This window comes from Kogia breviceps, chromosome 14 (assembly GCF_026419965.1).
Source record: "Kogia breviceps isolate mKogBre1 chromosome 14, mKogBre1 haplotype 1, whole genome shotgun sequence".
Classification (NCBI taxonomy): Eukaryota; Metazoa; Chordata; class Mammalia; order Artiodactyla; family Physeteridae; genus Kogia; species Kogia breviceps.
Genome location: NC_081323.1, coordinates 14,788,298 through 14,811,902, shown reverse-complemented (window position 1 = coordinate 14,811,902; position 23,605 = coordinate 14,788,298). Strand labels below are relative to the sequence as shown.

The following is a 23,605-nucleotide window of genomic DNA, read 5'->3' as shown; positions in this document are numbered from 1 at the left end:
AGAATACCTAATTATTAAGTTTGTTATAAGATCGTTCAATAAAAACAGGTTACCTTTTACTGAACACCTACTGTGAGCCCAGCCAAGAGGTCACAATTTTAAATTCCTTCCGGGCCAGGCAAGTGATGTGGATGAAAGTATTTGGAATGGGAGTGGGGACAGGGGAGACAATGGTGGAGATGGTGGGGATTATGGAAACTGGAGAGATCGCTCCTCTCCTAACAAGAGAGCAGCTCTACTTAGCTTATTCATGGTTTTCAAAGTGTGGTCCCTTGAGCCGCACCACCAGCAGCCCCCGAAGCCTGTTACTGATTCTCACGTCCCTCCCCTCTCCTACTGAATCAAAGCTCTGGAGGTAGAGCTCTCAGAACTGTGTTTGAACAAGTCGTCTAAGTGATTCTGACGCTTGCTCAGGTTTGAGGCCCACTGTTCTAGTAGACGGTTGCCATGGAATGTTGCCAGACTGTGTTCCCAGATCGTTTCCTTTCTCTGAAAGATGCTAGAACTTTATTTCCATGTGAAATCCCCCACTCTTAAATTTAGCAACTAATTCAAACTTTTAAGATGTACTGTGTGGGCTAACAATACAATATTCTAGCCAGGTTTGCAACCTCTGGTTTATGCTTTTCCCTTTAACCCTTAAAATAACCCTACAGGGCTTCCCTGGTGGCGCAGTGGTTGAGAATCCGCCTGCCGATGCAGGAGACACGGGTTCGTGCCCTGGTCCGGGAAGATCCCACATGCCGCGGAGCAACTAAGCCCGTGAGCCATGGCCGCGGAGCCTGCGCGTCCGGAGCCTGTGCTCCGCAACGGGAGAGGCCACAACAGTGAGAGGCCCGCATACTGCAAAAAATAAAAATAAAAAAAAATAACCCTACAAAACATTCTCATGATACTCCTCCCGCCCCTTTTTCTGGCCTCGCTGCGCAGCTTGTAGGATCTTAGTTCCCTGACCTGGGATTGAACCTGGGCCCTCAGCAGTGAAAGCACGGAGTCCTAACAACTGGACCGCCAAGGAATTCCCTCATGATACCTCTTTTAAGGAAGAAGAAGATATAGGTCCAAAAAGTGAGGTGCTGTTATAAGTCACATAGCCAGGAAGTAGCCAACCCCTGATTTTGGTTTTAAAGCCTCTGCCCTTTTTACATTTTATGTAGAAGCAAACTATATGAATATACCTAGCACACAGGCTAAGCATCACAAAAGCTAAACATCACTGGCCTATGAAACTTATCCTCCATCTGTCTGCCCCACCCCAGCCTCTTGGCCTCAGACTAATCCCCATTTCTGCCAGAGAGAGTCAATCCCCAGGAGAGCCCAAGAGGGCTGGGGAGGGGTAAGGCCAAGCAGTTTCCTGGCCTGGGGAGCTGGCTAGGTGCCAGAAGAAGGCTGTCGGCAACAGTGCCTGAGGCTGAAGGTCCAGTAGGCAGCTGGGTCCACAGACTAAGACCACTTGCTCATCAAAGTGGCCTCTGCTGCCCTAGACTGAGCTCCAGGAGCCGCCCTGGGCTGTGCCCCTGCCTGGCTCCTGCGTCATGGCTGTTGACTGTTCTCTGTGCTCAGAGTAAACAGCCCTGGCCCCTCCCAACCAGGACCTGTCTCCAGTCCCCAGGCTGAACATGGGAATTGGGGAGGCATTCTCACCTCTTTTCCCCGGGACCCATCTGTGGGGACAGTGGCTGGATGTACTTCTGTCACCAGCTCCTACTTACCTGTCGTCTCAATGGTCACTGCACCCAACCCCTTCTGCCCTCTAGCAGCAAAGACCTCCTGGAGTTTACAGACCTCAGATTTTGGATCAGGAAGGACATTTGAAGATACTTCTTGCTGAGTAACTGTGTTTTGGCATTTATCAGCCTGCATGTTAAAGCTTGGTGTATACTCAGCAGTCTCGTTACTAACAGGAGACACCATCTTTGGACGACTCACAGATCTTTGGAGATGACAATGTGGCAGCTCAGAACAGGGAAGTGATTCACTCGAGGTCCCTCAGCTGGCAGATGGTGGAGGTGGGTGGGAGTCAAACCCAGACCCCGTCACCCAAAGCCAGCGCAGAAGCCTCCTTGAATTACTTTCCCTACACCAGCTGTGTGCCCTAGATGTGTCACGAAGAATGTATATTTATGACGGAATGAAAAAAATAAGGGCTTGGAGGGATGGAGACTCGGGATCAAAGCTTGTCTCTACAGCTTCTCATGGGACCTTGGGTGGGAGGGTACCCCCTCTGCACATCCAGTCCATCGGTCAGGCACAGCTGATGACAGCAATATCTGTCTGTTCACAGCTTCCGGGAAGATCCATGACTCCGTGAGACATTGGACACAGAGCTGCACGCGGTGAGTCCTGAGAGAGTACCGGTGTGGAAAAGACAGGGAGGGAGAAACACACATGAAATGGCTCTAGATGTTAATAGGTGCTTCACCTTCTTTGGCCTCAGTTTCCTGTGTCCAGTCGGATGATTCATGAATAATGTTTCCTGTAGCTCCTACTATGTGCTCTGTATCCCCACACGACAGCTCCGCCATGAATCTCTAAAGAGCAATCTGCACTCTGATCTGCTGACCCCAAATCCAACCACTTCATCCGCAGCCTCCTCCCTGTGGGTCCTGCCCTTTCCCCCTCCTTTACCGACGGCGGGCACTCCCGGGAGACCCCTGAGTCTTGGAATGGGAACCCCTGAGTCTAGCCCTTGGCCTCCTGCTGCCCTGCCCACGGGCCCCAGGAGGGAGGTGGGGAAGGAGGAGTGGACAAGGGTCCAGCTGCAGCTGGTCGAGCTGCACCGGCCTGGAAGCAGCTTAGGTTCCTGGTTCCCACTGGGGCCAGACTGACACCTGATCCTGGGGGATTGTGAAACGGCAAGAGGTTGCAGCCGGCCCGCCTGCCTTGTCCGCTGAGCCCTCTACCCGCACGGCTTCGGCCCCGCCCCTACCCCACGCCCCCCAGGAAAGCGGTTAAATCCCCCCTTCCGGGCGGCGCCTCACTCCCGCCCCGGCGAGCACCATGCCTACCTGCCGCCTCGGTCTGCTCGTCGCCGCCCTCCTCCTTGGCCTGCTGCTGGGCCTCCCCCCGGTCACAGGTGAGTGGGGCGGGGAGAGGCCTGGCGCCCAAAGGGGCCGAACCAGGAGCGCCGGGAAGGAGCGCGGCAGAAGCTTAGCCTCTCTGGGGACAGACAAGTGAGGACTCCCGGGGTGGAAGTGGGGAGTCCCATGCAGACTAAAATACGGGGATCCCTGGTGCCTAAAGGTGGTGACCCTTGGAGCTTTAGATGTGGGGTCCAGTGTGCTGGAGGTGGAGAGACACTGAAGGCTGACACATGCGCGGGGGCCGATGGGGAGACTCTTTGCTGACAGTGGAGACTCAGTGGCCAGAGGCGGGGACCCTCTCAGCCTGGACGTGGGAAGCTCCGAGACGCTTAGTTGTGCGGGGGTCCCCTAAGACTTGAGGGCTCAGAAGCCAAGAGTTAGGTCACTCCTGTCGTCCCAGGTATCGCGGACCCCGGCCCTGGAGGTGGGGCTCTCTCAAGGCTGTAGTGGGGTGTGGGGAGCAGGGACTGAGACTCAGAATTCCCGGGAGATTGAGATTTGGGGCCGTCAGACAGGAGGCGGGCATCCTCTGAGGGCGGGACTGAGTCCCTCACTGCCCGTCCGCCTCCCAGGCACAGGAGCAGGGAAATCAGGCGTGTGCCCCGAGCTACAGGGGGACCTGAACTGCACGCAGGAGTGCCTCTCGGATGCGGAATGCACGGACAATCTCAAGTGCTGCCAGGCCGGCTGCGCCACCTTCTGCCACATGCCCAATGGTAACCCCGGGGGACCCACGCCGGGCGGGGCGGGGCAGCGGGGGGGTGGGAGGAGGAGGGAGTGCTCGGTTCTGTTCCGGGATCTGGGGCGCGACCGACCCAGGGGTCCCCGACCAGGTCGAGGCGGATGGAACCAGACCAGCCCGTGCTCTCCTTCCCATGGCTCCGGTGAGACCTAGGCGTCGCTGAAGTGCAGCCAGGGGGAAGGGAGGTCCCCCACTCCTAGCGCATTCATTGCTCTGGGGCATGACGGACTTCCGGGACGCACCGCGGGGACGTTGTTCCGGAACATTGTTCTCTGAGATCAGGGGACCTGGTTCGGATTTTCCTCCTGGCTGGGTTTAGCCTCGGGGCAGCCTAGGGCTGCCCAATGGGCTGGGCCCCAAGGTCTGGGGGCGCTCCTCCCTATCAGCGTCCCTACCCTGGGGCCTCCCCAACCCCGGAGGAAGGACTTGGGACGCCTATTGGCAGGACTCCCCGAATTCCTCTGTCCAGAGGGAGACTTTCCGGGTTTAGGAGGGCACCCAGCCCAGCTTAAAGATGTGGATGTGAGCTACAAAGGAGAGAAAGGTTCTTGTCCAAGGGTCACATTGCCATCTCTGGCTGGGCAGGAGTCATAACGCAGGGGGTTCCTTTGTGCCTGAGTGGCTTGAAGAATGTCAGGACGCCTCCCAGAGCACCCCTCCCACCTCTTCATCTTGAAAACACTCTCTTCCACTCTAAGGGTTGAGTGAGAGAGAGAAAGTGTGTGACGCTGGCCTGTCATAAAGAGTACTTGCTGGAGCTCAAGAGTGTCCAGCAGGCCATGGGGGCTCCTATCAGAGCAGGAAGCTGTGGAATCCAAGCTTCTCATTTTTCAGAGGCAAAGACTGAGGACTAGAAGCTGGCATATGACTTGGATCCCAAGGTGCTGGGATCACTTGTCTTTATCCAGAAAAAAAAACCCTGTGATGCTCCCACCTTGTGATTTCTCTGAAGATGCCCCCATGGGCCGGAAAGGTTTATACTAGAGATTCAGTCACTGGTGAGCAGGGAGATGGGAGGTGGAGGGAGGACAGGCCCACCGGGGGCTCCTGGGTCTGGGGGCCTCCAACCTGGCCCAGAGGGAGGAGGACCAGGAGAGGAGGACATTGGGAGAGAAAGCCAGGCAGATGAGAGAGGAGCGGGGAGAAGAGAGGGGTGTCTGCTGTTCGCTGGTCTCAGGTGGACAGACTGAGGCGGGCAGCGGGGCAGGACCAGAGGGCCTCCTGAGCTGGAATCCCGGTGTGCCGTCTGCTGCTGTGGGTCCTGAGCAAGTCGCTCCACCTCTCTGAGCCTCTGCTTTCTCGCCGGCAAAATGGGATGAGAAGCCCCGATGGTGTAGGGTCGACGTGAGGCTAAATGAAATCATACATGTGAAATGTCTCAGGCGAGGGTAGACCGTCCACACACAGTGGCTTGTTTTGTGAGTCCCCCGCTCCCGACGCCCTTCTGTCCGGGGGCAGCTCGGTATCGAGAGCTCCTGCCCTTCTCAAGGGAAAGGGTGTCTTGGTGCCAGGAAGGCTGCCCCTCCCGTCCTCTGCAGCTCATCCCCAGCTGTGCGCCCCTTTGACGCTTGGCTGGGCTTGCTCCTGGGGCTTCTGGGCACTGAACCAGCTCCCTTCTCCTTGACCCTGGAAGTGGAGCACAGGGTGTGTGTGTGTGTGTGTGTGTGTGGACATTGGAAGGTTGGGCTCAGGTCTTGGTTTTACATATGATCAGCATTGTGCTGTTGGGTGATGTGTTCACATCTCTGGGTCTAATTTTCCTCCTCTGTAGTAGGAGCAGCGTAGAAATATCCCCTACAGAAGAGAAAGTTGATGTGGAGGTTTAAAGGAGAAAATGAATTTACACTAAGGGCTTGGTAATCAGCCCATCTCTGCGGTGTTATCTGTTCGTGTGTTAGTGGAAGAATGCTTGTCTGGGTGTGGGTGAGTGAGGTTGTATGGGGGCCTTGGTGCTACCTGGCTGTCACTGGGAGTGAATAGATGGGAGTGAGTGAAGAGATTGTGGGTGTGTAACCCCTCACACGTGCACTGCACTTTACAGCTTACAAAGCAGCAGAGTGTATGGTGCACAGACCTGAAGCCGGATTCCTGGGTTCAAATCCTGTCTCTACCCTGTATGACCTTAGGCAAATTACTTAACTTCTTGGTACCTCAGTTTCCTCATCTGCAACATGAGGAAATAGTAACAGTGCTTCGCACCCTGTTTTAGGATTATCGTGAGGATTAGATGAGTTAATATACGTCAGATGCTTAGGATAATGCCTGGCACATAGAAGCAGCTGAGTGTTAACTGCTGTCCTTACTCACTATTATTCTCATTACAAGGACTTCGACTTTGCAGGGAGAAGGAATATATGTCTGTTGCCTCCACTGCTTCCACAGCAGCCCCACAACATGGGCAGCGTGGATCTCATGTGACACCTGAAGACCTGGGGCTCTGGGAGATTTCTGGCCCCAGGTCACAAAGTTAGGAAAAGGCAGATCTGGGATGCAAACTGGGGCCCTATGATCCCAAACCACTCAGGGAGAGAGCAGAAGAAGGGAGGTTGCAGGTGATCCCCCAAAGTCCCCTGAGATCCACTCCAGCCCCCAAGAGCCACTCAGGCAGGCAGCTCTCGTGTTTGTGAACACAGCTGGGTGGTCGTGCTGTGGAGACGTGTTCAGCTCCCTGCTTCCCCTCTGCCCACCCCCCCACCCGTTTTTCCACCCAGAAAAGAAGGGTTCCTGCCCTCAGGTGGACAACGCCTTCCCCCAGCTCGGCCTCTGCCTGGACCAGTGCCAGGTGGACAGCCAGTGTCCTGGTCTGTTGAAATGCTGCCACAATGGTTGCGGGAAGGTGTCCTGTGTCACACCTGTCTTCTGAGGTAGGTGGCCTGGGGGGAGGGGTGCATTGATGCCCAGATGTGATGACACCTGCAGGAGGCTGAAAAGGAGAACCTGAGCTAACACACTGCTGTTCCCTTCTCTGTCCTTTGATTTACTTTCATCCACTCAGCAGATTCACTGAGCGTCCATCACGTGCCAAGCACTGCTCTAGGTGCTGGGGATGCTCCATGTGTGAACAAATCGGACACAAATTTCTTTCTGATGGTTTTATATGCTAGTGAAGGATAAAAAAAATAAATATGCAAGTATACTCTGAAATGTTAGCAGGAAATAAGTGGCCTGGAAAAAAAGAAAACGGAGTGGGGATAAGGAAGTGGGGATGGGGGGCGGCAGGGAGCGGTACTGCAGTTTGGTTTTTTTGTTTTTTTGGTTGCGGTACGCGGGCCTCTCACTGTTGTGGCCTCTTCCATTGCGGAGCACAGGCTCCGGACGCACAGGCCCAGCGGCCATGGCTCACGGGCCCAGCCGCTCTGCGGCATGTGGGATCTTCCCAGACCGGGGCACGAACCCGTATCCCCTGCATCGGCAGGCGGACTCTCAACCACTTGCGTCAACAGGGAAGCCCAGTACTGCAGTTTTTTCGTGGGACCTCCCAGAAGGCAGCATATGAACAGACTTGATGGAAATGATGGAAGGGGCCGCGAGCATTATCAGGGAGAATGTTACAGGCCGAGGGGGCAGCAGGTGTAACGCAGTAGCCTCCCTGGTGAGTTTCAGGAAAAGCCAGAAGGTTGGAGCCTGGTGATCAAGGAGAGGGCAATAGAGGAGAGGGTCCGAGAGGTAGGTGGTAAGCGGAGGGACCTGATAGACCGTGTAAGGACTTTGGTCTTGACCCATGGTCTTGACTCAGAGACGTCAGGCCCTTGGGAATGGACACGCTCTGACTTAGATTTGCAAAGATTGCTGAGGGTGCTGTGTGGAGGCCCTAGGGGACAGTGGCAGAAGCAGGGAGACCAGCGAGGAGGCTCCTGCAAGAGGCCAGGTGGGAGATGATGGACCAGGTGACGTAAGTGGCTGCGTTTGGGACCTATGTGAACGTAGATGGGACAATATTTGCTGATGAATTGGGCTGTGAGAAGATGTACTCCTTTTCCCCTTAACACCCGCGTAAAGAAGTCAGCGGCTGGAGGAGCAGCTGTGTGCTGGGAAGGCTGGCGGTGGCTGGATGGGTTGGGAAAGTAGGAAGCTCTTTGCATAGGCCAGTGCGAGGCAGAAGAATTGATCTTTACTCTCACCAAACAGCTTGGCTTTTCAGGACAGAGCTGGTAGAGATCAGTCAATTTCAGTTCAGTTTCTCAAATGCCCCTTTCAAGTGTGCTGAGCGCTTAGTGGCAGGCAGGGCTGCATTCAGCCCCCTCGAGGGGCTCTGAGGCCGGAAGGAAAAGATTGTGGAGCCTCTCTTTCCCCACATACAATTAAAAATGAAACAATATTAAGTCACAAAGCAAGTGTAAGAAAATAAAGAGAAGCAAAACCAAGGAACTCGCATCGTCAGGCCATTGCAGGATCCAGCACTGTGCCGCCAGCTCTGTGCCAGGCTCTGGGACAGAAGGTGACCACCACCCTTCCTCACCGAGCTTGCAGCCCAGTGGCTGAGGCAGACAGATGGACAGACACCCCCAGTGCCTGTCGTCAGTGTTGCAATGGAGGGAAGGGCTGGGTGTGACGGGGACTTAGAAGAGGAAAGCCTCACCCAGGTGGGGGTGGGGAAAGGAGGGAGCAGGCTTCCCAGAAGGGACCCTGAGCCAATCCCGAGGGATGAATGAAAGGTGGGTAGTCTGGTGAAGTACAGCAGTGGGGAGGCTGTTTCAGACAGAGGGAACCGGACAAGCAAGAACCTGGAAGGACCCTTTAGTTGAAATCTCATTGTTGCTCGTGCAATACTTTTGACTGGCAGGTCAGTGATGGAAGTCTTCACATCTATTGCCCAGATGTGAAGACTGAGACCCAGAGAGAGGGGAGGACATGCCCAAGGCCCCCAGGTTGTTAATTCAGTGCCCGAGAAAGAACCACGGTCTCCCCAGGGACCAGAGCTCTTCACCTCTTGCCTCCATCAGTGTCAGCTGCATGGCCTGGCTTTGCAGTCAGGAAGACCTGGGTTTAGATTTCAGCTCTGACAGCTCTAACTAGCCTTTTTCACCGCCCTGAACTGCAAATATTTTTCTTATATAATGGGATAAATAAGATCTTTTTGATCAGCTAACCCAGCTTAACCAGAGGAATAGGGGCATGGTGGAACTTCCTAGTGGTGGAGGATTCTTAGGGACATAAATGACAGTGGCCCCTCAGGGAGGTCACAATTGTCAGTGGGGACCGTGGTATACCCAGGTGTGTCCGGGGATGGTCAGAAGCAGAAGAGATGAGTCTAGGACCTTCCGAAAAGTTCAGGCAGAGCCCCAGGGCCTCAAGACGGTGAGGCTTTCCTGGGGGCGGGGGTAGGGAGCTAAGGGGGGATGTGATGAGGTAGGGGGAGCTTTGGCCCGGAATCTAAGCTGCAGGCATTCTTGTCCAGTATCATGGATACTGTTGTTGACGGTATTATTGTGATTTTCTTCCTCCACCTCCAGCCACCAGCCTGAGGAGTGGGCGAGTGGAAGTGTCTGCCTGGCCCTGTCTGGCTCCAGCCCAGCTGCCCTCCTCCCTTCCTGGCCTCTGTGCTCCCTCCTGAGCAGCCACAGCTGCTTCTTTTCCAACCAATAAAGTGACCACTTCCAGCACCGATGGGGCTGTGGCCTCTGTTCTTATTATTCTGGCTCATTGCTCCCACGACTCTGGGTGGAGGTGCGGGCATGGGGTTGCGGGGTGCAACCAGATCATCCAGGCACGAAGTCTGAGATCAGCTCTGACATGATGAACATAAACTCAGGGCTCATCTGTGGGTGCTGGCACTTCCCTGGGTGAATCTGCCCACCAGCCCTGTGTGGTTATTGGTTATTCTCCCAGGGTTTTGGAGGAGAGAACTGGGGCTCAGAGAGATGCTGCAATCCTTCCAAAGTCACTGGGATTCGTTGCTGGGGGTTCTGACAACAGCAGCAGCATGTACTGTGGGCCAGACACAGGGCTGGGAGATTCACTTGTGAGATCTTCTGGATCCCCCAAACAACCCTCAAACTAGTTGATGACATTCCTGTGTTACAGACTGGGACTCCACCAAGTTACTTGCTTGGGGCCACACAGAAAGAAGGTGGCAAAGCCAGGGTCCTTCGTTGTAGCTGCTTTTAAAAAATCAAACCGTTATTTAGGGCTTCCCTGGTGGCGCAGTGGTTGAGAGTCCGCCTGCCGATTCAGGGGACACGGGTTCGTGCCCCGGTCTGCAAGGGTCCCGCATGCCGCGGAGCGGCTGGGCCCGTGAGCCATGGCCACTGAGCCTGCACATCCGGAGCCTGTGCTCCGCAACGGGAGAGGCCGCGACGGTGAGAAGCCCGCGTACCACTAAAAAAAAAAAAAAAAAAAAATCAAACCGTTATTTTATATAAATAATATTCACATGGGTCAATATGCAAAAGGTAAAAAAAGAATACGCAGTGAAACATCTCTCACCCTTGACCCTCTTCCTGCACCTGCAGCCTCTCAGTTGTTTTCTACAGAGGAAACGAATGCCATCAGCTTCTTCCCAAGATAGAGCTCCAGCTCACTCCCTCTATCCCTTCTTCTCTCTGTATCCCCTCTCTTTATTCCCCCCTTCTCTCCCTTCTTTCTCTGCCTACTTTTTCTCTCCCTCTCCTTCTCACCACCCGTCTGCCTCTCTCTTCCTCTTCTCTCTATCATCTATCTCCATCTCTCCAGGGACATGTAGATATAAAATTCTCATCTATCCCACCTTTTTACAGAATTGTAGTACACTATACACCTTGTGTTGTACTTGGCTTTTTTCACTTCATATATCTTGAAGATCACTCACAGCGTAAAAGGTTTCTTCATTCATTTCTCTGGCTGTATAGTATTCCATTGTTTGGATGTATGAAGTTTATTTAACCACACTTACACTGGTGACTATTTAGTTGCTTTCAACCTTTTACAGGCTTAGATTTGAACCTGAGTCATCTGATGACACCAGAGTCCCATGCTGGTCCTACTGCAGTGATTTTTCACGTTAATCCCTGAGGTGGGGTGAGGAGGAGGCAAAGCAACGGAGTAATGGCAGAGACTCTGGCCCTCCAGGACATGGTTTATGTCCTTCCCTGCTCCTCCACCCACTGTGGAATGTGAGAGGTCAAGGCAGCTTGAGTGGGATTGTGTGGAGACAGAAAGCTGGGTGGCTTGGTGTTTGGCCAGCCTTATCTTTCTCATCCTCCTGTGGGTCTCTGCCCCAGGCCGTGAGCCAGCAAAGAAACTGGTTGTCCATCCATGCCCCTGGGGGTACGTGGGAACGAGTCTCCTGTATGAGAATGGGGGTGCTTACTCCATAAAGCTGCCTCCTGTATGAGAATGGGGGTGCTTACTGCATAAGGCTGCCTTTGGAGGTAGGTGGGTGGCAGTATCGCTTTTCTCCTAACTTTCCCTTTTCCAATCTCTATCCCTGTCCAGGCTCCAGTCTCCCCAACCCTTCTAAGCAAAAACAAAGTGATAGGCTGGGTAGAGTCGTTAGGGACTAAATGTGTGGGTACCACCCCTTCCACTTGCTCCTTGCTTTCCCCAGCTCTGCCTTCTGAAAGAGAGCCCTGGGCAGGGCCTTGTCTAACTCAGGGATGGCAGAGGTATGCCTTTGTATGCATGCCATTATTTCTTCCATCAGCACCACGCCACAAAACGCTCTCCTCCTTTCCAGGAGCCTATGTGTGGACAGCATCTCGATGGGCTATGTGTTCTGTAGCCAGACCACAGCTATGCTAGTTTGGGCTAGAAGGACTGCTCCCAGGGCCAGAAACTTGGTAACCTGCTGCCTCTCCGGAGCTCAGGGCAGGGTCTCTTCCTACCTTACTTTCTCCCATCTCCAGCAACACGCTGCTTCGCGATTGCTCTAAACCTCATCTCCAGTCCAGAGGGCTGTGTACGGTAAAACCCCGTAGAAACAAACATCTACTCTTCAGCAAAGTGCAGGTTGGTGATTGGAGGCATAATAGGAAGTTACACATGAGGGAGCCGGAGCTTAAGCCAGACCAGTAGAGGACAGCCCTGCCCGAGGAACAGCGTAAGCGGAGGCATTCCTCATTCAGGAAACCTTTTTTGAGCACTTACTATGTGTTCTGTTCTAGGTGGTGGGGATTTGACATCAAGGAGGTGAGGTGTGTGTATGTGTGTGCGCGCGCGTGTGTAGGGTGGGGGAAATAGTCACTAAATGAATGAACCAACAGGTTTAACATGTCAGGTGGTAGAAAGATTATGGCGAACTGTAAAGTTGGGTAAGAGGACTAGTGGGTCCAGGGGATGGGATAAGAGGTAGGGGGTTGTTGCTTTGCAGAGGGTATTCAGTGAAGGTCTTTCCTAAGGTGTCATTCAAGTCATGAGCTGAGTGAAGAAGGACATGAGCCACACGGAATCCACAGGAAGAGCTGTCCAGACCAAGGAAGCTTCTAGAGCTAAGGACCTGAGGTCAGAGTGCTTGAGGATCATGGCTGGAGTGCTGAGGGGTCAGGAGCACGAAGGGAGATGCAGACAAAGAAGTAGTGCGGGCTCAGATCATGGAGGGCCCTGTGGTCACTGCAAGGACTTTGCCTTTTATTCTGAGGAATTTAGGAGCCATAGGAGGGGTTTGAGCAGAGCGAGGATGTCATCTGACCTATGTTTGGAAAAGATCCTTCTGGCTGTTTTATTAAGAATAGACACTGGGGGCAATGTGGAGCAGGGAGAGCAGTCCGGCTACCCAACAGGACATAGGAGGAATGACTTTTTGGGGGCCTCTTCATCTACTAATATGTATGAGACACTCAAACTGCCAGCCCTAATGCCCCGGGAGCTAGGGCTGCACCAGCTATGATGGCTTCTGTGACTGCTGTGTGGTTCCATTTGTCCTGTCCATTGATGCAGCTTCCAAAAACTAACTCGTGAAATAATCATATTGCAAACACAACAAATACTCCCCTTCTTGCCCCATGATCACGTTTACCCAGTTGATCATTCTACTACAAATTGATGGCAAAACCGTGAGGGTGAGGAAAACAGAGTGATGGCTGACAACTCGTTAGCTCTCCATTCAGTGCTGCAACCTGTTGGTGAGGGTCTGGTTTGTTTAGCCCTTAGAGATGGTACTTGGTGGGCGCTGCAGCGCCCTCCTGAGCCACAGGACAGCATAGCATTAGTAGGCCCTGCCTGCAGAGCATAGAGGTCCTAGACCCAGAAGTCTCTGCATACCCCCCATGGCTGGGATATCAACCCCAAAGAAGCCCAGGGCCCAGCCAAACCAGGTTTATTGGGGTGAGTTCATTACATAGAAAGATGGGACCCTCTAGAGCTACTGAAACCCCATTATTTGCAGCCCTCACGTCTTGGACAGCCCTCTGGGGATTTTTCACCAGATGAACGATCCAAAGCCTGTGGTTTATTATGGGCTAGGGTTAGGTTTAGGATTATGGTTAGACTCTTGGCCCTACCAGGGGACTAGACAATGGAAGGCAGCCACCCTTTGCGATCAATCTGAAAACAACAGCCCCTCACTGATGGAAGGTTGGTACCTCACTCCACAGGCAGAGCTCCAAGTGGCCTGGATGGTGCCCACAGGACCCTCTTTAACCAACCTCCAGGTAGCAATATACACAGACTCTGGGGCAGATGCCTGGACGGGCTGAGTGATTTGGAGCATAGAATTTTCTAGATTGGCTCACTCATGATCTCTGTTGTAGGGCCAGAGACTCTGGTTTGAAATAGCATTAACCTCTCAACGTATTAATGTACAAATTAGGCATGTTCGTGCTTATCACAAGGACAGTTCTCCATTGGTCTCATCTGGTTCAGCTGTGGTACACTTGTAAGGTTTCCCTGTTATTTCTTTTCCATTTGCCTATGGGACACCATATCCCACTCTCCTAGTAGCTCTGATGTGGTTGCAGTGATTTCTCCTTGACTTTTTCCTTTTTTATGTTTGATTTATTCTTTCAACTTTTAATTTTGACATGACTTCAGACTTAAAGAAAAGTTGCAAGAATAGTGCCAAGATTTCCTGCATACTCTTTACCCAAATTCATCAAATGCTTACATTTTACCACATTTACTTTCATCTTTCTCTCTCTCTCTCTCCACACACACACACACACACACACACACCACATATTATGCTTTTCTAAAGCATGTGGAAGTGTGTTGCAGACATCCTAAGTCCTTCAGTGAAGTTCCTGAAATAAAGGCATTCTCTTAAATAACCACAGTACAATAATCAAATTCAGTAAATTAACATTGACACTGTGCTATTATCTAATCTACAGACAGGACTGGCTACCTAATTTATGGGGCACAGGGCTAAATGAAAACGTGGGTGCCATGTGGCTGCCATGGCCTTCCCTGAAATGCCATAGGGAGTGCACACGTAATGAAATTGAGCAGGACCCTGTAGGGGCTTTTGGGCATGGAAGCCTCTCTGGGTCCCCCGTTCCTTGTTTGTAGGGGACAGACTCCAGCCTCCATGATCTTCCCTAAGTCCCAAACGGCAGGTTCAAACAGTTGCTAATCAGGCAAGGCAGGGGATACAGAGACAAGGGAGGAGCAGCCAAGAAACAGTAGCGCAGGACTTCCCTTGTGGTGCAGTGGTTAAGAATCCGCCTGCCAATGCAGGGGACAAGGGTTCGTGCCCCGGTCCGGGAAGATCCCACATGCCGCAGAGCGGCTGGGCCCGTGAGCCATGGCCACTGAGCCTGCGCGTCCTGAGCCTGCGCTCCGCAATGGGAGAGGCCACAACAGTGAGAGGCCCGCGTACCGCAAAAAAAAAAAAAAAAAAAAGACAAATAGCCATTATGTCCTCCCTGATTTCCAGCTAGGCTGTGAGATCTGGCAACACCTTGCTGCCCTTCAAACCTAGGTTTTCGTTCCAGTTTTGCTATTGATTTGCTGTATGATTTTGGACAAGTCTATTTTCTACTAGAAGCTTCCATTTGTACATGTGTAAAAAGGGGGGAAGGTTACTGGGTCTGGCAGAGCTCTCTAGTCTCCACCTGCTCATCCTCTGAGTTTCCAAGCCATCCACAACTTCCTCTGGGCATTTCTGGCTCTGGAGACAGCTTTGAGGAGAGACTAAGAAGGAGGGGGGAGATGAGGGGTCCTGGGTCTGCGTGACACCGTGAGTAACACCTCAAGATTCCACTCAAGGTACCCTCTGGGTTCTACAGGGCAGAGTAATGGGCAAACAGTTGACAACAAAGAGGCACAGCATCTTCCACCGAGGTCCTTAGAAGGCAGAGGGCTCCCTGCGCTCAGCCCCGAGGGCTCTGAGTTCATTCCTGAGCACGGGAGAGCAGACACTGTTTGCTGCAAGGCACACTTGGCCATTTATAAGGACCTCTGTGGTACATGGGTCCCTAGGACAGAGCGATTCTGTTCCAGTCACTCATGTATGTCAATCTCAATCAAGGACTGAGAGGTACCAGTGGCATGGACAAGAACCAGTTGCTTCTCAGATTCGGCAGTGTTCCCGAGCTACCATATTTTCTCAAATTTAGAAGTACTCTTTGACATTATTAGTCTACCACCTTCCTATGGATGGGAAACTGAGCTCCTGAGAGGAGGATCCCTTCACCCTACCCTGTCCCGATCAGGTCATACACTCAACCAGGGGCAAAGCTGAGACTCGTATTTCAATCTCTTTATTCCCAGAGAAGTGCTCTCCCCACAGGCTGCACACCATTGATGACTTGTTGGTAATTTGGCCTGCATCACAAAGATGCACAGGACTGCAACAGGCTTCCCAGGAGGACAGAGGTGTGGAGGCAAGAGCAATGTGAATGTGGGAGACACCACACACGAGGACCACTTAGCTAGATGGTCACTCTGCAAAACCGCCAAATTAGCAGTGTTTTGGGGGTCTTCAGCCCAACCCTGCCCTGATCCTCCCCAACTTTCAACGATTCTAACGTTTTCTCCTGATGTCCTTCTGTACCAGGAGCAGGCACCAATAAACCTGTGAAGCCTCTAATGCTTTTTTTCCCACTGATGGATTGGTTCTTAAATATCATTCGATCCTCAGGTTCTGATAAAATCACTTGGAAGTACTTGAAGATTCCTGGGTTTTACTCCTAGAGCTGGCAATTTCCTAGATCTGGAGGACCCACATTTTAGACAAGCCCCTCCCCACTCTAAGTGACCCTAAGTGACCCTAATGTAGGTGTTTGCTAACAGCATTTTCAGAAATAGTTATCAGTTTAACCAGCCCTTTTTAACGAGGGAGAAACTGAGAGATGAGGAGAGGAAAGGTCTTACTCAACCAGTAAGTGGATCCCAGACTCTCTTTAGAACCTTTTGATTGAAGTCACAGCAAACAATGAGTCTATTCAAAAACAGTGTCCAGGTTTTGGTGTGCTATGGGGCTTCTCCGGCTGTAGGGCTCCCTTCTCAAGCCTGGTGCCCTCTTATCCTGCCCAGTCTTTTGGGGACTCCTTTTTTCCTTCCCCCAGACTTCTCCATGTCATTCCTCTCCCCCTCCCCTCCCCTCCTACCCCCTTCTCTTCCATCCACTTCCTTCGCAGCTGTTCCAATTACCTAACTACTGCTGCAAATAAAATTTCCCCAAACTTAGCAGTTTAAAACAACCATTTTATTTTTCTCACCATTTTGTGGGTGAGGAAATGGGAAGGACTCAGCTTGGTGGTCCCCTCTTGGAGTCTTCATAGGGTTGCATTCAGATGTCTGCTGGGACACAAAGGAAGGAAGCATAGAGATGGGATCAAAACAGAAGGATATTATGTCTAAAAAGAGGCTGAGATGGAGAAAGGGGAGAGAGATCCCAGGGTTCAGTCTGGGGAAGAGCTAAGGCCCTGGAACACTGGGAGTGGAGGAGTGGAAGCCAGCCTGGAGTGTTTATCAGGGACACAGAGAGAGCCTTGGGTCCTGAGCCAAATCCTGGTGGTGGCTCCAAGGTATCCTTATGCATTCAGAAATTAGAGCCTGTTGAGAATGAAGGACAGGACCAGCTGAGCGTCTTGGGCTCAGCTCATCTTCAGAACTAATCTTGACGTTATGTTTGTACATCTTTTCACAGGAGATTAAAAGGAAGTGGGTTTGCTCTGGGAAGCTCTAAGTCTCCTTAAAGGAAAAATGGGATTTGGATGGAAGTGAGCTGCTGGCGAAGAGTATTGTGAGAGGAAACTGATGGCCTGGAAGGGGTGCTTGGTCAGCCTGTCTGGCACTAGGCTGGATGTCCTGCGACCTCTGTGATGCTGGCCTCTGAGATTTCACCACATCTGCATCCTCCCCCACCCCTCATACTTGCCAGCTTTTATTCACAACCACGTCCCTTCCCAACCTCGGTTCCTGGAAAGCCACTGCCCAACCCTCTGCAAGGGGCATTCTTACCTCCTGATCGGAGCTGGTCCTGTCAGTACCTCGTCTGTCAAGGATGTAACCATCCAAGAATGGACCAAGCAACACCCAGACCCCCCAGCGTGGCCCTGGCGAGGATGGCAGACTAGAGCCCCTGGGACTCACCTTTTTGGGGGGCAGGTGCTCTGGCATATGGCTTGGGATTGGAAGTTGTTATTGTTTCCTTTGCAGCCGCCATAGATGAAGCTGGAGCAGGTATTATTTGTCTCATCATACCACCAACGACGGAAAAAAGCCAGGCAGGGGCCAGGTTCTTTGGGCATACTGCATATGTCTGCAGCGAGACCCCAGAGTTGAGAATTTAGAGTGTCCATGCCAAAAAAAAAAAAAAAAAAAAAAGCAACCTTTATTATCCAGATGAAACTGAACAGGTTCCTTTAACCTTTTCACATCTTGGGAGCCCAGCTCCACTGATGTATTTGCACATTTGCAGGGAAACCCCGAAGTGGAGCCGTTTGGGTGTCTGCATCCCCAGGGAACATCAGTCTCCCCCTTCCCTTCTGGTCACCGGACTCAGTGTCTCCCCTGAGAGTAAGGAGCCTCTGCTTTCATGGCTCTGTTCCTAATTTGGTATGTGCACATGACCCTCCCACGTTACCTGTCTTGTCCTTGACTTCCCCTTCTGTAAAATGGGAATGCAAAATCCCACCCTGCTTGCTTTGTTGCACAGGGCTGTCCTGAGGTGCAAGTAAGACCACCCTTGTGGCCCTCTAAGTTGTGAGTTCCTTGATTGTATCTGAATGTGCAGCTCCTAGCACAGTGTCTGACGGAGAGTAGCTGCTCAATAAATACATCCTGAATGGATAAAAGATACAGAGTGCCTTGAAAATGCCAAATTATAAGCCACTTACTCTGCCCTCCAAACCATGTCAAGGAAAGAGAATATGGGATCAGAGTCAAGGGCAAGTCCATGCAGGGAAGGCAGGGGGTAGTTTTTCAGATGGTCAAGCCCCTTTTTTTCCTGCAGTTAGCTTCTGTCCTGTTATGGGTTGAGTCCTCCTCCCCCTCACGTTCATATGTTGAAGTCTTAACCCTCAGTGCCTCAGATTGGGACCCTATTTGGAAGTAGAATTGTGGCAGATGTAATTAGTTAAGATGAGGTCATACTGGAATGGGGTGGGCCCCTAATCTAATATGACTGGTGTCCTTTAAAAAGGGTAAAGTCAAATAGATAACTAATAAGGACCTACTGTATAGCACAGGGAACTCTACTCACTATTCTGTAATGACCTATATGGAAAAAGAAGCTAAAAAATTGTGGATATTTGTATATGTAAAACTGTTTCACTTTACTGTACACCAGAAATTAACACAACATTGTAAATCAACTATACTCCAGTAAAAATTTTAAAACATAATAAAAAAATAAAAAGGGTAAATTCAGACACAGACACCTAAACCCAGGGAGGACACCATGTGAACGTGAAGATAAGAGATCTCCAGGGCTTCCCTGGTGGTGCAGTGATTAAGAATCCACCTGCCAATGCAGGGGACACAGGTTGCCCTGGTCCAGGAAGATCCCACATGCCTCGAAGCAGCTAAACCTGTGCACCACAATTACTGAGCCTGAGCTCTAGAGCCCGTGAGCCACAACTACTGAAGCCCACGAGCGTAGAGTCTGTGCTCTGCAACAAGAGAAGCCACCGCAATGAGAAGCCCACGCACAGCAAAGAAGAGTGGCCCCAGCTCGCCACACCTAGAGAAAGCCCGCGCACAACAACGAAGACCCAACGCAAGCCAAAAATAAAATAAATTGTTTTTAAAAAAAAGAGAGAGAGAGATCTCCAAGGCAGGGAACACCCAAGATTGCCCGTAAACTACCAGAAGTTAGGGGAGAGGCATGGAACAGATTCTCCCTCACCACCTGACAAAGAACCAACCTTACCAACACTTGACCTTGGACTTCTAGCCTGCAGAACTGTGAGACAATATATTTCTGTTGTTTAAGCCACCCAGTTTGTGGTGCTTTGTTACAGCAGCCCTAGCAAACTAATACAGGTGCTAACTAAACTATAAGTTCCACAAGGGTCAATCCCCACAGCTAAATAGTTAAATCCTGCTGATTTTTACCTTCTCATAGCTCACCTGTCTGCCCGTCTCTTTAACTTAAGCCTCGGTGGCTCATGCCTGGGCTGTTGAGTGAGCTTCAAACTGGTCTTCCTGCCTCAATCCTTGGCTGCTCCAATCAATCCTTCATACCGCCCACCAGAGAGAAGGACCTGGTAGATCTGAGACAAAGCTGACCATGTTATTACATAGCCACGACCTTGACTTCATGACCAAGTCTTCCATGACCCACAGACCCTTCATGATCGGGCTCCTATGTGGGGCTCTGGCCTCCTCCCCCACCACAGTCCCCTTCTGAGCTACAAGCTCCCACAACCTTCAACCCCCCATGCCACCCACACCTCCACACCATTCTCTCCACATTTCCTCTGCCACTCCTCTGTTGTTCATTAGTGATACTCTTATTCTCCCTTCAAGACCTTTCCCAGACATCAACTCCACTGTGGTGTCTCGGACTCCATTCTACACACCACACCCTCACAAGTGCCTAAATCGACCCTGCATTTTTCTACCGTGCTTCTGAGTCTTGTGTGCATGTTTGTCATTTGTTTACATCTTTGGTCTCCTCTGTGATGTTGTGAGTTTCTAGTGAGCAGGGATTGTGTCTGATTTCATCTTGGAACCCCATTCCCAGCAGGTGGTCGGACACGGTATAGGATTTTGAGGATAAAACAAAATACATCCTGACTGAACTGAATAAGTTATTCATTGAGCACCTACTATGTGCTAGATGCTTAAAGAGACAAAGGAAATGCATGACCTCTGTTATATAGGAGCTCCCAGTCATGGACGATGAATAATGTGAGCTACTATGTATCACATGCTATTACATGCCAGGCATTGCTCTGAGCACTTCACGTGCATCAGCATATTTGATCTTTCAAATAACCTTTAACATTAGTCTTTTTGTTATATGAGGCACCGCAAGGGAAAGTTGTTAATTTGCCCAAGATAAATAGGCTGGTACAAACTGGAGCCAAGATTTGAACTCAGGAAGTCTGGATTCAGAATTCCTCAATGACAGGCAAATGAACAACTTACTATCCTCCTGCCTGTCCACTCTGCTCCATTGTCAAGTCCTGTTTACTTCACCTCCTAAATGTCTCTCAAACATATTCTACTCTTCTCCATCCCCTCAGCTACCTATCTAGTCCAAGCTACCATTTTCTTTCAACCTGAAGTCCTTTAAGCCACTTCATTCCAGCTCTGTAGGCATAGTGAAAGCCACACCATGTCCCCACCTGCCTCAATGAATGTCCATTGATCTTAAGATCAAGGTGAGACCCTCGCCCATCAGACCCTACCTACCAAGAATCATTTTTCCTTGCACCAACTCATATCTGCTCTTGTTTTCTGGCATCCCTAGGCCCTACCATCGAGCCTTTGTACATGTACATTCCCTGTGCCTGGAAAGCCCTTCCATCCATTTTTTCCCCTAAATTTGCTACATCCTTCTGCACTCACCTCCAGGTCTGCTTTCTCAAGGAAGATTTCCTCAACCTCCCTGACCACACTCGTCAAATCCTATTATGGGTCTCAGAGACAATCGACAAATATTTAACTGATGAATAAAAAATCTTTGATAGTCTTAATAGATTCACAGACATAGAATACAAACTTATGGTCACCAAAAGGGAAAGGAGGGCGAGGGATAAATTAGGAGTTTGGGATTCACAGATACACCCTACTGTATATAAAATAGATAAACAACAAGGACCTACTGCATAGCACATATATAACTATATTCAATATCTTGTAATGACCTATAATAGAAAAGAAACTGAAAAAGATTTTATATATATATATATATATATCAATTTGTCATATACCTGAAACATTGTAAATAACTACAATTTGAAAAATAATCTTGATAGTCTTTTTGGAGCCCAGGGAGATGGGCATGGAGTTAAGATTGCATCAGCAAAGGACAAACCCTCTGGCCTGGAGTGGTCAGGGAAGCTTTCCTAGTGCTAAGTTGGATTTGTATAGGCAGAGGGGCAGTCAATCTGGAGCAAAAAGCCATTTTTTGCGTTTGTTAGAAATACAGATATCTCAATGATCACTTGCAGCAGCAATGTTGATATATGGTGGGCCAGCAATGGCTCCCCAGGGACTAAGAAAATCATAGGAGTGGGAAAAAAAAAGAAAAAGAAAAAAAATAAGAAGAGTGAAAAGGAGCCAAGAGGCTATCTGGTTCAATCCGACCCCTACACCTCTCTTTTGTTCAAAGAAACTGAACAAAACAAGATGAAGATAGTCCCTAATGTCATACATCACATTAGGGGCAGTGATCAATCTGAATTTCAAGTCTCCCAAGTGCAGCAATCTTTCTCAGAGACCAGCCCTTAGTGAGCCAGGGACAATGCCGGAGCAGAGGGACAGAAGTTGAGGGTGTGGGTAGAGGGGTTGGTTCCTCTGAGACTCTCAACCTTACCTTGTTGGAGGTTTAAGCATTTTCTTCCGCAGCTGAAGAAGCAACACTTCTCACGCCTTGGACATTTTTTGTCCTTTGAACATTCATCCCTTTCTTTGAATTCACAGTTATCTTGGATTCTGGGGCATCTCTCTAGGGAAGGGACTTATAACCATGAGTCTTACAAGTCACAGTACCTACCCTTCTCCAGACCCAAGGCAATTCCAGGGAGTCAGAGAAGTTTGCTTTCACTTTGCTCATCCCCAGGAGTCCTTTTCCTCAGGGACTTTCATTTATTTCCCAGCACTGCCTGCACCATCCTCCCTTCTGACTATCCCTCACTCTCTACCTAGTCCCACCCCCTAAGGCAGGATTTCTCAACCTAGCCACTAGAGGCATTTGGGCCGGATAATTATTTGATGGGTGGTGGAGGCTGTCCTGTGAATTGTAGGACATTTAGCAACATCCCTGGCCTCTACACACTAGATGCCAGTAGCACTTGTAACAACCAAAAAGGTCTCCAGACTCTGTAAGTGTCCCCCTGGAAGGCAAAATCGCCCATTGAAAGCCACTGGTCTAAGCCAGTGGGGTCATTTGGTTGAGGAGACAGTGTTTGGGAGTTCCTCTGGGGGGCGCTATTGTGCAGTGATAAATATTGTGCAGTAACAAATATTGTGCACCCTAGCAGTCAGACAGTTGGGTTTTTTAATTCTAACTCTTGATTTACCATGTACCCTCTCTGAACTTTGTTTTCTTCATTTGTAAAAAATCATTTGAGCCTTACAGAGTGGTGAGGAAGAAATAAGACAAAGTGTGTAAAGCTATAGTCATTGTCACAGATGCGCAGTAATATTAACTAACATTATAGTTATATATATAGTTAAGTGTCTACCATAAGCCGAGCACTCTTCTAAACGTTTTAAATGGATTATCTCATTTAATCCCCATAATTGTTCAACAAGGTAAATTCTATTAATATCCCCATTTTGCAGATGAGGAAACTGAAGAACATGGAATTTAAGTAACTTGACTACTAAGGGGTGGAACCGAAATTTGGACCCACCAAGTATGACTCCAGATCCCTCTCTTTAAATCCCTACTTCCTGAATGTTCAGTAAATGGTAGCAATTATCATTATTATTATACAGTCATGGAGTATTACTGTCTTAAGTTCAGAGGAACTTCTGGATATTATCCTTTAGCCCAAAGTCAAGGAACCCCTGGGGAGGCAGGGACACTTTATAGGGCTACATTTGAAAGAATCAGGAGTTGATTCTATTTTTGTTGTGGGGTGAAGGGAAGGTCCCTGAGGCTTCCCAGATTCCTATAGCCCCACCCCAAAATGCTAGATCCTGTGATTCTTCCCCCTCTCCACCAAGAAAGACCTTCCATTTCAATGGGGCTAAAGGTAGGGGTTGCCCCAGGTCTGGACGCTTGCATTCATGGAAGGGATCTTCCACAGAGAGGGAAATAGGAAGAAATATCCCAAGTATCTCCCTCCACTCCCAACCCAGGACCAGGGCTAAGGTGGTGGAAAGCAACCTGAGCCTGAGGTGCTTGTTTCTTCCTCCCAGCAATATTCCTTCACTCCAGGGCAAGGGCTGAGGCCCCAGTACTTACTGGGAAAGAACCAGTCAGTCAGACCACGTCCCTGGACATTCACTAGAAAGATGGGTAGCACCAGGATGCTCAAAAGTCCAGAAGACTCCATGCTGAAGGAAAGCTGTCTTGTCTGGTGGTTCCAGAATGTAAAAATGTCTGGCTCCCTTTGTCCAGCCTAGTCCTTGAGCAGTCAGTATCTTGGATATGAGGGCTGGAGTCAAGCCAGCCACCTCCTTTCCTGATGTGAACACTGAGTTCCTGAGATCGTCAATGTGACTAGCTGGCATCTACAGCCCACAGCCCTGGGCTAGGGTCTCTTATTGGATGGCTCTTCATCCTTAGCCCCCTCAG

General features: G+C 50.4%; 2 protein-coding genes across 3 annotated transcripts; one reads left to right on the top strand and one right to left on the bottom strand.

Moving 5' to 3' along the window:
• Nucleotides 1–1,586: 1,586 nt before the first annotated feature.
• Nucleotides 1,587–9,430, top strand: WFDC2 (WAP four-disulfide core domain 2). 2 transcript variants are annotated; one of them, XM_059037891.2, is made up of 6 exons: nucleotides 1,587–2,009; nucleotides 2,285–2,336; nucleotides 2,438–3,076; nucleotides 3,656–3,799; nucleotides 6,537–6,689; nucleotides 9,279–9,430. In XM_059037891.2, exons 3-5 carry the CDS (start codon nucleotides 3,001–3,003, stop codon nucleotides 6,686–6,688), a joined length of 372 nt encoding a protein of 123 aa, XP_058893874.1. In that variant the 5' UTR covers nucleotides 1,587–2,009; nucleotides 2,285–2,336; nucleotides 2,438–3,000; the 3' UTR covers nucleotide 6,689; nucleotides 9,279–9,430. The 2 variants fall into 2 exon arrangements, with proteins under 2 accessions (XP_058893874.1, XP_058893875.1); XM_059037892.2 differs by lacking the exons at nucleotides 1,587–2,009; nucleotides 2,285–2,336; nucleotides 6,537–6,689 and having other exon boundaries at nucleotides 2,517–3,076.
• A 5,511-nt stretch (nucleotides 9,431–14,941) lies between these two features.
• Nucleotides 14,942–23,363, bottom strand: LOC131741214 (eppin). Its single transcript, XM_067012975.1, has 4 exons — nucleotides 23,273–23,363; nucleotides 21,674–21,805; nucleotides 17,278–17,446; nucleotides 14,942–14,960 (listed from the first exon to the last, which is right to left on the bottom strand). The coding sequence occupies exons 1-4, from the start codon at nucleotides 23,361–23,363 to the stop codon at nucleotides 14,942–14,944; spliced, it is 411 nt and encodes a 136-aa protein (XP_066869076.1).
• Nucleotides 23,364–23,605: the final 242 nt, after the last annotated feature.

Coding starts and splice junctions, on each gene's coding strand:
- WFDC2 (XM_059037891.2), top strand. CDS start 3,001: ATGCCTACCTGCCGCCTCGGTCTGCTCGTCGCCGCCCTCCTCCTTGGC. Junction 3,077..3,655: donor GGGCCTCCCCCCGGTCACAG/GTGAGTGGGGCG, acceptor TCCGCCTCCCAG/GCACAGGAGCAGGGAAATCA. Junction 3,800..6,536: donor CTTCTGCCACATGCCCAATG/GTAACCCCGGGG, acceptor TTTTCCACCCAG/AAAAGAAGGGTTCCTGCCCT.
- LOC131741214 (XM_067012975.1), bottom strand. CDS start 23,363: ATGGAGTCTTCTGGACTTTTGAGCATCCTGGTGCTACCCATCTTTCTA. Junction 21,806..23,272: donor GACTGACTGGTTCTTTCCCA/GTAAGTACTGGG, acceptor TCCCTTCCCTAG/AGAGATGCCCCAGAATCCAA. Junction 17,447..21,673: donor ATGCTTAAACCTCCAACAAG/GTAAGGTTGAGA, acceptor GTCTCGCTGCAG/ACATATGCAGTATGCCCAAA.